The 16,543-nt window shown below is 36.8% G+C and overlaps 1 protein-coding gene across 9 annotated transcripts in view; it reads left to right on the forward strand.

Annotated features, from left to right (window-relative positions):
• Nucleotides 1-16,543, forward strand: part of LOC119814125 (ankyrin repeat and KH domain-containing protein 1) — a 120,859-nt gene that overhangs the window by 83,592 nt on the left and 20,724 nt on the right. For all 9 annotated transcript variants that reach the window (XM_038329490.2, XM_038329486.1, XM_038329487.1 and 6 more), the window contains 8 exons: nt 181-394; nt 3,644-3,819; nt 3,989-4,151; nt 8,041-8,136; nt 9,344-9,460; nt 13,603-13,774; nt 14,825-15,278; nt 15,586-15,726. In XM_038329490.2, coding sequence (XP_038185418.1) covers nt 181-394; nt 3,644-3,819; nt 3,989-4,151; nt 8,041-8,136; nt 9,344-9,460; nt 13,603-13,774; nt 14,825-15,278; nt 15,586-15,726 — 1,533 coding nt within the window. The remainder of the gene's footprint in view (nt 1-180; nt 395-3,643; nt 3,820-3,988; nt 4,152-8,040; nt 8,137-9,343; nt 9,461-13,602; nt 13,775-14,824; nt 15,279-15,585; nt 15,727-16,543) is intronic.

The following is a 16,543-nucleotide window of genomic DNA, read 5'->3' on the forward strand; positions in this document are numbered from 1 at the left end:
CTCTCATAAATTACATCCCATTCGCTGTTTCCCTTAAGAGTTATGTTTTAAATTATGAGATTTTGCCATTCTTGATTTAGACAGATCTGTACTTCTATGTTAAAAATCTTTCTTTACTGACATTTTCATCTGTTGTGCTTTTTTAAAAACACAAGGTATCATACTAATTTACTTCCTTAGGACTGGGAGTAAACTCGGTATTTCTCCTCTGATGTTGGCTGCAATGAATGGACATGTTCCTGCAGTGAAACTGCTGCTTGATATGGGTTCAGATATTAATGCACAAATAGAGACCAACCGGAACACAGCTCTCACACTGGCCTGTTTCCAGGGCCGAGCAGAAGTAGTGAGTTTGCTTTTGGACCGCAAAGCCAATGTTGAGCATAGGGCAAAGGTAAGAAATTTTATAATTTGCCAAGTTTTTCAGTTTCAGTTTTATGGAAACACATATGGCATTTCAGCTCATCTCCAGTGCAGATTTAGGGAATTAAACAGTGCTGATAATACATATTATTAACATTTTAAAAAATCACTTTAATGAGACATATACTTACTACTGGTAAAAACTCTAAACAAACAAACAAAAAACCCTAAAATCTGTTTTAATATGATAAATTCTGAGAGATTCATGACTGTTTGGAATTTAAAAATAGCAATACTTGGGCTTTTTTTTTTTACCTTGAAATATTAGGTACTTAAATAGCTAGGTAGAAGGTTTTAAATGAGATGACAACTGAAACCTTATGTCATTTAAGATTGGAAAAATCTAGAAATTTCATCTGTCTCATTTCTAACAGTTAATATTTTTTGGTTTTTTTTTTTTTTTTTTTTTTGAGATAGAGTATCTTTATATAACTGTCCTACTTGATCTCTTTCTACAAAGAAAGCTGGCTTCCTGCATCTGCTCCTGAATGCTAGTATTAAGGCATGCACTACCACTCCCAGCCTTTTTATTTTTTAAAAAATTTGTGTGTATGAATGCTTGTCAGTATGTGTGTGTGTCTATTGTGTACATGCCTAGTGATTGGCAGAGGCGAGAAGAGCTTGTCAGATTTTCTGGAACTATTGTTACAAGTGGTTGTGAGTCATGTATGGATTCTGGGAACTGAATTCAGATCATTTGCAAGAGAGCCAGTGCCCCTAACTTCTGAGCCATTTTTTCAGTCCCTCAGTTAATTCTCAAAATATATTGCAATACCATGAAACCCTGTCTCAAACAAAAAGTTTCAGGGCTAGAGAGATGGCTTCATGAGTAGGGATATTTACCTATTAGCCTAATGAGCTGTGATACCTACAGCTCACATAGGTGGAAGGAAATGATTCACTCTCTGACTTCTACATGTATGCCATGGCACGAGCATCCCTCCAACACATGCACAGAGTAATTTAATTAAATAAAAATGTTTTTTTAAAAGAAAGTACAAGCAGAGGAGGAGATTTTTTTTTAATTTATAGGAGATTACATCAGCAGTCAAACATTCCCCCCCCCAGAATAAAAGCCCAGTGTTGATTGTTACACTGATGGTCTCGACAAAGAAATAGAGGGATAATTCTTTCAATCTTTTATGTAATATAGCATTTGCCTTGATCATGTTCCCTCTCCTAATACCCTTTTCTCCCTCCTACTGGACTCCTTCTTCCCAACAAGTCCTTCTCCTGTTTCTTTCTTTCTTTCTTTCTTTCTTTCTTTCTTTCTTTCTTTCTTTCTTTCTTTCTTTCTCTCTCTCTCTCTCTCTCTCTCTCTCTCTCTCTCTCTCTCTCTCTCTCTTTCTTTCTTTCTTTCTCTTTCTTTGTTTTTGTTTCGTTTTGTTTTGTTTTTGGTTTGATTTTCAAGTGTTTCTCTGTGTGTCCCTGTCCTGGAACTTGCTCTAAAGACCAAGATGACCTCACAGAGATTCACCAGCATTTGCTTCCCATATACTGGGATTAAAGTGTTACACCACACCGCCTGATTCCTGTTTTTCTTTATTACTTTTTTGTTGTTGTTGTTGTGTTGTTTTCGAAACAGGGTTTCTCTGCAGCTTTTTTTAGAGCCTGCCCTGGAACTAGCTCTTGTAGACCAGGCTGGCCTCGAACTCACAGAGATCTGCCTGCCTCTGCCTCCCGAGTGCTGGGATTAAAGCTTTATTACTTTTTTTTCTTTCTTTTTTTTGAAATTTTTTTGTTTTTTTTTTAAGACTTATTATGTATACAGGGTTCTTCCTGCATATATGTCTGCAGGCCAGAAGAAGGCACCAGATCGCATTGCTGATGGTTGTGAGCCACCATGTGGCTGCTGGGAATTGAATTCAGGACCTATAGAAGAGCAATCAATGCTCTTAACCTCTGAGCCATCTCTTCAGCCCGCCTTTTTCTTTTTAAACATTTTGGATTACATTTGTTGTTTATGTCTTTGTGTGTATGTTCCTGTGTACACAAGTGCTTGCCAGGTCAATATGTAGAAGTCAGGATAACCTGGTGTAGTTGGCTTTCTCCTTCCACCATGTGGATCTTGGGATGAAACTAAGGTGGCCAGGCTTGAAATTCCATACCTTTACATACTGAGCCATCTCACCACACACATTACACGTGTGTGTGTGTGTGTGTGTGTGTGTGTGTGTATTTTCATGAACGTGGGTGGTATTTACTTGAGCAAGGACTCATTACCTGCCAGTGGTTGTTTCACTGAGAAGTAGGAGTCCTACTCTTTCAGAAACCATAAACTCTGAGGGATGGAGCCTTATGAGCCCCTCTGCCATCCATGATGGAATGTTGATGGTTCAGTCTTATGTAGGTAGCCACTGTTGCTGTTGATTTTATGGGTTGTGGTCATGTGACATCTAAAAGCTGGACTTTTTCTTTTCAATTTCAAGTATTAACTGTGGTCTTGTCACCTATTAAAAGCCCTAGAATGGTGCATACTGTTTGGAGATTATTATTTTTTTCTTCCATTTTGATTTGAGTTTTTGTTTTGTTGTGTTGTGTTTTGTTTTTGAGACAGTAACCCAGGCTAGACTTGAACTCAACCGCCTGACTTTACCTTCTGAGTGCATGGAGTTACAGGCATTATGCCAGGCTTAAGAAAAGTGTCTGATAAAAACTCAGGACAGGCATGGTGGCATAGTCTTCAGATTACAACATTATAGAAGCTGGGGCAGGAAGACTTGATGTTTGAGCGCTGGTCTATATAAGTAAGACTCTTTCAAAGGGATGGGGTGAGAGAATGAGCAAACCAACTCTGTAATTCTAGCACCCTCAAACTCAATCTTCCTGCCTCAGCACCCTAAGAGCTGAGTTCAGACATCTCTGTGCCTGGCTTTGCTTTCCTTCTTGCATAAGATTATAAGTGAGTATACTCCGGCATGCCTCATTAATTCTAACAATTCTCATTTGCTATTTAGTATTTATTTATTTTGGTTGAGACAGGATTTCATGTGGTCAACAATAGGAATTACCTTGAACTCCTGATCCTGATCCTTCTGATTCTGTCTCCCAAGAGCTGTGATTACATGAGCTATCAGAAAGCTAATTTAATACAATTAGAAACAGAATGTTATTTAGTTGTTTTTTTGTGAGAGAAAATCAGAAATAGAATGTACTTAAATATGAATTAGTCGTTTAAAGAAGTTACTTAATTCCATTGCATTCTTTACTGTTGAAACAGACTGGTCTTACTCCCTTGATGGAAGCAGCTTCTGGAGGATATGCAGAGGTTGGAAGAGTTCTCCTTGATAAAGGAGCAGATGTCAATGCCCCTCCTGTGCCTTCCTCAAGAGACACTGCTTTGACAATAGCAGCTGACAAAGGCCACTACAAGTTTTGTGAGCTCCTGATTAATAGGTGGGTAAATTTCTATTGATATATGTAGAACTCCAGTGATTCCTTTCACTCTCTGTGGACTTTTAAAAGTAACCTTAACAACATTTTAAAAACATTGTTATATGGTAAAGAAAACCATAAAATATCAACCTCTTATAGTAAACAGACTGTGGATATTTTTTGTTTATAGGGGAGCCCATATTGATGTTCGTAACAAGAAGGGAAATACACCACTTTGGCTGGCATCCAATGGTGGTCATTTTGATGTAGTACAATTGCTAGTGCAAGCAGGTGCTGATGTGGATGCAGCGGACAACCGAAAAATCACACCTCTTATGTCAGCATTTCGCAAGGTAATATGACATATACAGAAATGACAAAATTTAATAATTTTAAAACAATTATAAGTTGAAACCTTGTGCAAAATATAAACTGATTCTGGGGAATTAAGTATATGTACACGTAAAAGTCACTGCTGCCAGGCAGTGGTGATGCATGCCTTTAAACCCAGCACTAAAGAGATAGAGGCAGGTGGATCTCTATGAGTTCGAGACAGCTTGGTCTACAGAATGAGTCCAGGACAGTCAGGGCTACACAATCAAATCCTGTTTTGAAAATCCAAACAAACAAAGTCACTAATTATTGCTAGACATGGTGTTTCCTGCCTTAATCCCACCACTCAGGAAACCAAAGACAGGAGGATCTCTGAATGCAAGGCCAACCAGTTCTACATGAGATCCAGGCCAGCCAGGGCTATAGCGTGAGATCCTATCTTTAAAAACAAAATAAAAACAAACAAATACTACTAGTGCCAGGTGTGGTGGCTCACCCTATAATCCCAGCATTTAGGAGATGAACTCTGGGTCTTCAGAGTTCCAGTCCAGCCTTGGCTATAAAAGTAAGTTAAAGGCCAGCATGGGTTACATTAGTTCTTATCTCAAGCAAACAAAATGTTGCTGTCTTTTCATTATTTGTGGCTAAACATAAGAATTATTTGCTATTTCACTATAATCAGCTTTGTTGTTGATTCATTTAGTGTCTTGACTTACTTTTATTATGTCATACTACTGAAGCATGAAATTTGGGGCTGGGGAGATGGCTCAGTGACTAAGAATTCTTGTTCTGCATGCAAGAGGACCTCAGTTGGAATGCCTAACACCCAAATTAAAAGTCAGGCATGGCTACACCTTCCTGGAACTCCATTGTTTGGATCAGGAACAACCTAGCCAGAATGGCAAGCTTCTGGTTCAGTGAAAAACCCTTTCTCAAGGCAATAAGGCAAAAATTAATCCTGCACTGGCCTCTACATGCACACGCTTACACACACACCATGAAATTTAAGAAAACCAATAGATATATACAGATAGTTGTTTCTGAATGAAATGGAATAAACTTTTATGGAAAATGTATAATTCATATCATATGTGGGTATATATGCATGTTCATTTCCTGCTTTTTTTAAGTGCCTACATCTTAAAATTGATGACAAATAATAAAGTACTGCATGTGGCCTATGAAGCCCAGCTCTGCATAATTTTGTTCTTATTAACTTCCATGTCCTAATCATTTATGTTGCTCTTCTCTTTTTAATGTACTGTATTGTTTTTATCAGTGACCTAGAATGCACTAGGCTTTTGCTTATTTATTTCCCTTTTTTGAAAATTTACTTCCTTTCTCTCAACCTGGACCACCATTCTACTCCTCCTTTATTTCTCATTTTAAATAACTTTTCAGAGTTTTTCTCTAATACCTAATTAAATTGTAATTGAAATTTTATTTTCCTTTTAATTGGTAATTGCATCTTCAAACATGCCCATGAGGGCTAAGAAACATTACTATCATTTTGCTACTGTTTACTCCCAGTTTTAAGGTTTCATTTTGTTTATTTATTTATTTTAGTTTTATGTTTTCTTGAAGACAAGTCTTACTATATAACCCTGACTAGCCCAGAACTCAAAATGTAGACCATTGAACTGACAGAGCCTCTGCCTCATAAGGTCTGAACTTAGAGGCATGTGCCACCATACCCAGTTTTAAGATTTTTTAAAACAAAAAAAATTATATTATGTGTAGAATGTTTGCCTGTATGCATATGTGTGCATCATATGCATGTTTGGCATGCATGAAGGATAGAAGAGAACATTGTATCCAATAAAACTAAAATAACAGATGCTTGTAAACCATCATGTGTATGCAGAAAAACAAACCCCATCTTCTGCCAAAGTAGCAAGTACTCTTTTCCACCGAGCCATTTCTCCAGCCCCCCAATTTATTTAAAATTGTGTGTATGTGTTGTGCATACCTGTGGGTGGGTATGTGCATGGTCATGCAAGTGGAGGCCAGAGACTTTAAATCCTAGATACTGGGAACCACACTTGGATCCTCTGAAGAACAGTATACACTCTTAAACACTAAGCCATCTCTCCACCTCTAATATTTTTAAACTTAACAGTCTTTTGCTTAGTGGTGGCCCATGCATTTAATCCTAGCACTAAGGAGGCACAGACAGGCAGACCTCTAAGAGTTGGAGGCCAACTTGGTCTACAAAGCGAGTTCCAGGACAGCCAAGACTTACACAGACAAACCCTGTCTTGAAAAACAAAAACAAAACAAAACAAACTTTTTAAATTAAAACCTAGTTTAGAGCAAAGAACATAAACCTTGTACAGCTTAATGACTTTGTATCTATTCATATACTATGTGCTTCATACCCTATAAAGGTGAAAGGTAGTTTTCCTAACCCTAGAAGATCATCTAGTATCTGTTTGCATTTAATTTCCCTTTTTTTTTTTTTTTTTTTTTTTTTTTTTTGAGACAAGGTTTCTCTGTAGCTTTGGTGCCTGTCCTGGAACTAGCTCTTGCAGACCAGGTTGGCCTCGAACTCACAGAGATCCGCTGCCTCTGCCTCCCAAGTGCTAGGATTAAAGGTGTGCACCACCACCACCCAGTTCAATTAACTTCTTATTCCAGGTACAACTACTTTCTGTTTTCTTGTCTAGAAACAGACTAATGTCTTTGTTGTTGTTATAGTTAAGAAGCCTGTTTGTATGGGTTGTGTGTGTCTGTTTGATCATGTAGGAATGGAAGTCAGAAAACAACCTACAGGATTCAGTTTTCTCCTACAATGTGTATCCTGGGGAATCACATTCAGGTTGTCAGCCTCTGCGGCAAGTGCTTTCACATTCTTGAGGATCTTTTTGGACCCTAATAGGAAGGGAAACTTAGCAAGCTTTGTTCTATTAAGTAGATGTACTTAAACTTTATTACCTATTCAAGCTTTAATAAGGGCATTTGGAAAGTGTTTTATCAGCCAAGCAGCTCACACCTTTAATCCAAACACTCAGGAAACAGAGGCAAGTGGATCTCTGAGTTGAGGCTACCAGCCTGGTCTACAGAGCGAGTTCCATGATAACCAGGGCTACACAGAGAAACCCTGTCTTGGGGAAAAAGAATTTTATCTATGTGCAAGTTATAAAACTCAGAAAAATTTCATAGACCATCATGTTTATTATAAGATAAAACCCAGGGGCTCGAGAGATGGCATTGCCTGCTCTTCCAAAGGTCCTGAGTTCAATTCCCAGCAACCACAAGGTGGCTCACAACCATCTGTAATGGCGTCTGGTGCCCTCTTCTGGCGTGCAAGCACACACACAGACAGGATATTGTATACATAATAAATAAATAAATAAATAAATAAATAAATAAATAAATAAATAAATAAATATTTAAAAAAAATAAGGTAAAACCCAAATAATACTTTGAAACCTGGAAAATTGGTGTTTAAAGACTTAGTGCCCATTATATAATATCATTTCACACTGCCCATTTTTACCTTATTAGTAGGTCTATTATATAAAATAACATTTTCAATAATACTTTCCTGCTTTCTGTGGGAAATGGAATAATTAATGTCTTATTTGCTTGCTTGCTTTTTTTTTTTTTTTGGAGATAAGTTATCGTTATGTAACCATGACTCTCCTGAAATTTATTATGTAAACCAGACTGGCTTTTAAGTCACATAAATCCATCTTGAGTGCTGGAATTAAAGGCATATAACACCATATATTCTTGAGAATATTATACTTACCTTTTCTTGTTTATGAACTAAACAATATTCATGTTTTCAGAATTTTAATTATAAATTTTATACACTATTTTGAAGTGTTAATTTTTCACATTAAGTTAAAAGTGGATAAAATTTCAAAGGATCATTTTGTGGTTTTTTTGTTATGTTTTTTATAGGGTCATGTAAAAGTTGTTCAGTATTTGGTGAAGGAAGTCAATCAATTTCCATCTGATATAGAATGCATGAGATACATAGCAACAATTACAGATAAGGTAAGTTTACTGTGTTGTTGAAACACATTTTCATTCTTTGGCCTTATATGCCAAGTAGTATAATTAAGAACTTGTTTCCACTGGGCATGTACTCAGTGATAAGAGTATATGCTTAGCTGGTAGAAAGCCATGAGTTCAGTCCCCATCACCAAACAAAACAAACAGTCTTTTTGTCATCTAAAGTTTAAAACATGGGTCTTACTGGGTGTTGGTGGCGCATGCCTTTAATCCCATCACTGAGGAGGCAGAAACACAAGGATCTCTGGGAGATTAAGGACATCCTGGTCTACAGAGTGAGTTCCAAGACAGCCAGGGCTGTTACACAGAGTACCCCTGTCTCAAAAAGTCCCCACTCCACGTCCCCCCCCCCCCCCAAAAAAAAGGAAAGGAAAAAAAAGATGCCTTTTTTGTGAACGGACTTTTCCTTTCCTGACTGCCCAGTCCCAAATAACTGACTCAGAGGCCGAATATAAATTATAAATGCTCAGCTGATAGCTCAGGCTTATTACTAGCTAACCCTTACACTTAAATTTCTATTAATCTATGTATTGCCACATAGCTTGTGGTTTTACCTGTCCTCCAGCATGTTTTATCTCCTGGGCAGGTTGCTGGCTGGCGTCTCCCCTGACTCTATCCTCCTTCCCATCATTCTCCACCTTCCTGCCTAACTTCCTGCCCAGCTACAGGCCTGTCAGCTTTTTATTAACCATTGAGAGTAATACATATTCATAGTGTGGAAAATGATTGTTTTACATGGTAATGCACACTTATAATCCCAGTACTTGAGAGGAAGAAGCAGGGGGATTGCTAGAAGTTTGAGGGCAGCCAGAACTGCATAAGGAGTGATATCTCTTTAAATTAAAAAAAAGAAAAAGACCTTATTTTTGCCACATGTAGTAGTTGCTTACCATTATTTCCAACACTTGGTTTGGAGGAAGGAGGTTCAACAACTTAAATTCAAGGATAGCCTTAACAGTTTAATGGGTTGGAAGCTAGTTTGGACTGAGATGCTGTCTCAAAAAGAAAAAAAAAAATATTTAAAGGTGTTTCATTCTTATGAAAGATTGATGTAGAACTGAATTCAAAGTTTAATTTAATTGGATTTAGCCAATTTTTAGTTGTTTAAGGTTTAACTTGTGGACCTTTCTAGTCAACTCTACTTATTTTAAGTATTTTGACACTTATATAATTGTATTTTGGCCTGCAGGAACTGCTGAAAAAGTGTCACCAATGTGTTGAGACGATTGTGAAGGCCAAAGACCAGCAGGCTGCAGAAGCAAATAAAAATGCAAGCATTCTCCTAAAAGAACTCGATCTGGAAAAGGTGAGTAGAATTAGCACCCTGTTAGAAATCAAATTTATTATTTGATTTATTAATTTATTGACTGTGTGAATAGTAGTCTTTAACATAATATGATTAAAAGGTAATTATTAGTAGATTTTCTTTGTAAAGTTTTTATATTCTGAACTATCAAAATAAATATCGGGACCATATAATTGAGGGACTAGATTTTTAGTCAAGTCTGTTTGTCACATGATAGATATCACTATCTAAGTTAAGTGGTTTTTTTTTTTTTTTTTTTTTTTTTTTTTTTTTTTTTTTTTTTTTTTTTTTTGGTTTTTTCGAGACAGGGTTTCTCTGCAGCTTTAGAGCCTGTCCTGGAACTAGCTCTTGTAGACCAGGCTGGTCTCGAACTCACAGAGATCCGCGTGCCTCTGCCTCCCAAGTGCAAGTTAAGTGGTTTTAACATTACTCTGAGAAGTATACTAAAGCACTAAAATCCACCCTTTATTTATTATAAGATTTGGATTAAAGTAGCTTATTATATTTCCTACTAGAGTATTTAAGGGTTAGAGGTGACTGGTCTAGGTGATAAGGGAAATCCTAGGTTTGTTCCCCAGCACTGTCAGGATGTATGAGACAATGGAAAAGATTTTAAGAATTAAAAGCCCAGTTTGCATTTCTGACACTATTACTCAAAAAGAAATAGGAATGTCCAATAAATAGGTGAAAAACAGTCAAAGCTGGGTATGGTAGTACATATCTATAATTCCAGCACTCAGGGGATTAAGTAAGATGATTTGTTTAAGGCCAGCCTGGGTACTGTAAGACACCCTGTGTAAAAATATCAGTTCAGTCAAGGCCAGGCATGCTGTTACACAGCTTTAATCACAGTACTAGGGAGACAGAGGCAGACAGACCTCTGAGAGTTTTAGACCAGACAGAGCAACATAGTTAGAATATTTCTCAAAAGGGAAGGAAAGAAGGAAGGAAGGAAGGAAGGAAGGAAGGAAGGAAGGAAGGAAGGAAGGAAGGAAGGAAGGGAGAAACTAGAAAGAGAAGGGAGACTAAAAGTATTTGAACAGATTCACAAAGAGAAATTACCATGTAGTATGATTTCTACAAATGAACAAAAAGGATATGTATTCTCAATTATCCATTTTGAGAAATCCAACAAGAGACACATAATCAAGGTGTGAGTATGGATGGCCACAAAGATGGCTCAATAAGTAAAAGCACTTGCTGCAAAACTAACAACCAGGGTTCTATCCCCGGCACCCAAAAAAAGGTGGAAGGACAACTCCACGATGTTGTCCCCTGTGATACACTGTGTATACACATACACACTTATGATATACTTGTAGTACTAATAATAAATTTAAGATAAAAAGATATGTGTGCAAGGTCATTCATTGTTGTAGTATAATGAGCAAAAGCAAAAAAAATCTTGTCATTAGGAAATTAATTTTAATTTTTCATGTACTTGATTACAGAAGCCAGACTGGGAAAGAATCATATGCATTTTTTTTTTATTTTGATTTTGATTCATGTTCTGAGACAGGAACATACTCTTAGCCAAGGCTGGACCAGAACTCACTATGCCTCGGATAGAAATGAATTCATAGCAATATGTTTACCTTGGCCTCTCAATTGCTGGTATTGCAAGAATGTACCTATGTAGCTCATTTTGTTTTGTTGCTCTTTGTTTTTGTTGTTTCCATTTTAATTTAATTGTATGTGTATGGTGCTAGGGATTAAACCTGGATCCTTGCATGTGCCAGGAGTATTCTACCCTCGGGCATGGTAGGCAAGCACTCTACCCCTAAGCTATATCACCAACATTTTTGCTTTTATTTCAGTACAGGATCAGGCCAGGAGGTGGTGGCGCACACCTTAATTCCAACATTATTCCAAAGCCAGAGGCAAGAGGATCTCTGTGAGTTCAAGACCAGTCTGGTCTACACAGAAAGTTCTAGGACAGCCAGAATGGTTACATAAAGAAACACTATCTCTGAGGGGGAAAAAAATCAAGACAGCATCTTGCCAAGTTTGGTGGAGTAGTCACATACTTACTTTGTGCTTAAAAAGGCCTTGAACTTGAAACCCTACTGACTCATCCAGTCAAACAGCTGGAATTATAAGCCTATATCACCAGGCCCAGCCCAGCTGAAAAATGATTTTTCTTCTGATGAGCCTTTTTTGCATAATTTTTTTAGAAATATAAGTAACATGTTTTCTCTTATTCCAGACTTATTACAATGCTAAGCATCTGTTACTGTTAACTGTTTTGTGAAAGTAAAAGCTTATTTTTTCTTGTTAACCACAGATGTTAGCAAAACCCAAAGGCAATGAAGAGTTCTAAATGGGGCTTTAAATTTTTCATAAAGCAGGGAAAATTTAGGTTAGAAAGATGGCTCAGTCGTTAAAAGCTAGATTCACAATCTCCACCACCTCTGGGGGGGAGGGGGAAAGGAAAACGATTTCTAATTTTATGTTAGTCTGTTCTCAACTTTTTTTTTCTTTTGGTTTTTTAAGAAAGGGTTTTTCTGTGTAGCCTTGGCTGTCCTAGAACTCACAGAGATCTACCTGCCTCTGCCTCCCAAGTGCTGGGATAAAAGGCATGTGCCCTGCTTAATCTCAGCATTTTTTTCAGTGAAATTTGTCAGTCCTTTATAAAGATTATGATAGTTGTGTTTTAGGCAAATATGTGCCATAAAATTGTGTTTTTCTATATTTTTAATGAGATTAAATTCTTTTGGTGGGATTTGGTTTTTCGAGACAGGGTTTCTCAGTAGCTATGGAGCCAGTTCTGGAACTAGCTCTTGTAGACCAGGCTTGCCTCAAACTCAGAAGAGATCTGCCTGCCTCTGCCTCCTAAGTGCTGGGACTAAAGGCATGCACCACCACCTGGCAAGATTAAATTCTTATATCAGAATTTACCCATTTAAACTTATACAAATCAGTGTAATATATTCATTGACTTGTGCATTCATAAGTCACCACAATCTATTTTAGATCATCCTCCCCCGACCCTGTTTATTTAAGACAGGCCCTTTTTTGTGTCGCACTGGCTGACTTGAAACCCACAGATAAACCTGCCTCTGCCTCCCAAGTATATGCACCACCATACCTAGCCTGTTTTGTTGTTGTTGTTGTTGTTGTTGTTTTATCTTGTTTCCTTTTTAATTATATGTGTGCAGTGCCAAAGTCAACAGATCTCCCTAAAATTAGAGTTACAGACACCTGTAAGCTGTCCTACTGTGGGTGCTGGAAACCAAACCTTGTGTCCTCTGTAGAGCAGTATATACTCAGGCACTAAGGCATCTCTTCAGCCCTTCCTATTTATTTTCAACAGCCCTATTAAGAAATAACTGACGGAATTTTTACATGTTAATATATGGCTTTATTTATTTCAAAATTCAGTTTAAAAAGCAATTTATTTTTCACTTAATAGTTTAGTTCAGAGGCATGAACTCACTGTGTTATCCAGGCTGTCCCTGAACTCTTCAGCTGTTTTTCTTCAGCCTCCTGAGCTCTGGGATTATGGTGTATACCAGCATATCCAGTCTGACTTGATGTCTTGTCTACCACTACCACATGTTCAGCAAGTACTATACCACTGAGCTGTAACCCCTGCTCGTTAGTTCACTTTTCAATTAGGTTATTTGATTATTATTGAATAATAAGAGATGTCTGTATATTTTAGGTATACATGTTCCTTATCAGATAAATTATATGTATTTTTTGGTATCCTATATGTTGTTCTTTCACATTGTTGATCATTTGAATCATAAAAATTACTTAATTTTGATGGCACCCAATTTGTTTTTTATTTTTTTGCTTTTATAAATGTCTTTAAGACTGGCATCCATGGAAAATAAAGAACAAAAATGTCATTTTATTTAGTATTTTAAATTACTACATTATTGCAGATGGAGAGATGACTCTACTGTTACGAGCACTTGTGTTGTTACACTTGCAGAAAACCCAGGTTCAGTCACCAGCACCCACATTGGTGGCTTTATCCATCCATAATTCCAGTTCTAGAGGATCCCATGCCTGCTTTTGATCTCCTCAGGCACCAGGTCTGCCAAGTGGTGGAAAGAAACCTATACACAAAATAAATCTTAAAAAATAATAAATGTTTTTACATTATTAAATTAAATGATACACTTTATTCACAGTCAAGAGAAGAGAGCAGAAAGCAAGCTCTTGCTGCTAAAAGAGAGAAAAGAAAAGAAAAGAGAAAAAAGAAAAAAGAGGAGCAGAAAAGGAAACAAGAAGATGAGGAGAACAAACCTAAAGAGAATTCAGAACAACCAGAGGGTGAAGATGAAGAGGACAATGATGACGATGGTAAAAAAAATGACTCATCTGAATTACATATAAAATTATCCTGTTAGCATTGTAGATGAAACCTGTAATCTTGTCACATAGGATGCTGAGACAGGAGAATTGCCATGAATTCAAGGTCAGGCGAGGCACATAAAAAGACCCTGTTTCTAAATAAACAAAAATAATAAGTAAAATTTAAATTAACCTTTTGGGGGGCACTCTTAAGGGTTTCATTACTTAATCTGAAATTAATAGTTGGCTTTTATAGCAAATTATACTAAATGCTTTACAGTACAAACTAATAGAGAAAACAAGGTGAAAGCAAACATGACTTAAAGAGGTGGTGTGTAAGTTATGTCAACCTTGTATATATTTAAGGGTACAGTAAAAGATTTGTCAGTTTTCCTTCAGGTTCTTTTCTACCTGTAACTTCCTTGATTAGAATAATTCCTTAGTAAATTCTTAGCTAAAGTTAAGGCTTAAAACCATGGAGGATAGACTTGTCAGTTGAGATGTTTATGGTGCAACCTGGTAATTCTTGGAGCAGGCAATTAATTGTGTTCTATTTGAATTCTAATTCCTCAATACTATTCAAGATTTTTCCTAAATTCAAACTATATTGTGGGTTTTTTAATAGTTTGTAAAACTTGTATTATCAGTTGTAAGAATACTAATAGTAGAGCTGGAGAGATGGCTCGGTGGTTAAGAGCACTCACTGGCTATTCTTCCAGAGGACCCAAGTTCAATTCCCAGCACCCACATGTCAATTCACAACTGTCTGTAACTCCAGTTCTCGGGAATCGAACACCCTCACACAGACATACATGCAGACAAAAAAAAAAAAAAACAATGCACATAAAATAAAACATTTTAAAATATAGAATACTACTGGTATATATATTTTACACCAACTTATACATCAGAATATTCTAACAACAGTAAGGATTTCTTAGTGAAAAGGAAAATATAACCTAACCGATTGGTTTATTATGAATTATTGCATTATTCTGTCACAGTTTGTTTTGGGATCTTTGACTCTTATTGTGTTTTTTTTTTTTTTTTTTAATTCAGTGGAGCAAGAAATTCCCATAGAGCCTCCGAGTGCAACCACGACCACTACAATTGGAATCTCTGCTACGTCTGCCACGTTCACAAATGTATTTGGGAAAAAAAGAGCCAATGTAGTGACAACCCCCAGCACCAATCGGAAAAACAAGAAAAATAAGACAAAAGAGTCCCCTCCCACAGCACATTTAATTTTACCTGAACCCCATATATCTTTAGCGCAACAAAAAGCAGATAAAAATAAAATAAATGGAGAATCTAGAGGTGGTGGTACAGGCGGGAATAGTGATTCAGATAACTTAGACAGCACAGACTGCAACAGTGAGAGCAGTAGTGGTGGTAAAAGCCAAGAGTTAAATTTCACTGTGGATGTGAATTCCACCAGTGACAGAAGGGGCCCCACAGTTCTCAGTTCTCAAGAAGAAAAGACAATTACTGCCACTTCCAAGACTCAGACATGGTAAATTTTTCTATTTTGTTAACTCAATATTCACTGCTTTTATTTCATGCCTGGCATAAAATTTCACAGTATGTCATCTATGTACAAGTTGTATTAAAGTATCTACAATATTATCTTGTCTGTAGTCTTCAAAACTAAAATCATCTCTGTCCTCTTAATCATGTGTTCATTGTAAAGATTAGTAGATATTTTATAAGATTCTTAGTCTGAAGTTTAAAAAATTATTTCAATACAATTTTGTCTATGTAGTCTCTTGAATGTCTATCCTAAATATATTTTGTTGAATTCCATAATTCCCTTTTCTCAGCCTTGAAGGTGAAGTGAATTCTAATTCCTTGTCAGCAAGCTACAAGTCATTGCCATTAAGCTCTCCAACCATGAAACTGAATCTCACTAGTCCTAAAAGGGGTCAGAAAAGAGAAGAAGGGTGGAAAGAAGTTGTTAGAAGGTAAGTAGAATTAATCTCATTGGTTTATTTACTTTCTTGTTTGCCCCAGCCCCTCCCCACCCCTTACTCACCCCACCTTCGTTTCCCAAGTAAGCCACCATAGTAGCTTTTTATTTAACTTTGTTTTGTTTTTTGCATGAATCTGATGCAACCCATACTGACCTTAAATTTGATATACAGCCAGGGCTAACCTTAAATTCCTAACCCACCTGCCTCTGCTGCCCAAGTGATAGGATTACAAATGTATACCAACACACCTGGCTTAAAATTCCTCATCTTTTATAACATGGTTACTTATTTTATAATTTGAATGTAACCATCATTGCAAACTCTAACACCATACTAAACTCAGAATATACCAAAACAAAATTAGAAACAATATATAAAATTTACATGCATATTTCAGACCTTTTAAAATTGCTAAATATGAACTATTTATTTTTTAAAATTACAAACTAGCATATATTGCTCAGTGTATATTTTTGTTTTGTTTTTGAAACAGAGTTTTACTATATAGCCCTGGCTGGTCTGGAACTAGCTTTGTAAACCAGACTGGGCTTGCATTCAGAGAGATTCACCTGCCTCTGCCTCCCAAGTGCTGGGATTACAGATGTGGGCCACCACTATAACTCCTGGCCCAATATGGTATGCTTTTTGTTTTTACTTTAGAAAGAGAAAGCATGTTAATTGCAGATTAGTTGACTTGTGTTATTTTGAGCAGATTTGAATGCTTACATTATGAGTGAACTAAATAGGATTTTTGGTCTCTCTGTCTTCCTCTTTCTTTTTCTCCCCTCCCTTCCTTCCTTCCTTCCTT

The sequence above is a fragment of the Arvicola amphibius genome, chromosome 5 (assembly GCF_903992535.2).
Source record: "Arvicola amphibius chromosome 5, mArvAmp1.2, whole genome shotgun sequence".
Classification (NCBI taxonomy): Eukaryota; Metazoa; Chordata; class Mammalia; order Rodentia; family Cricetidae; genus Arvicola; species Arvicola amphibius.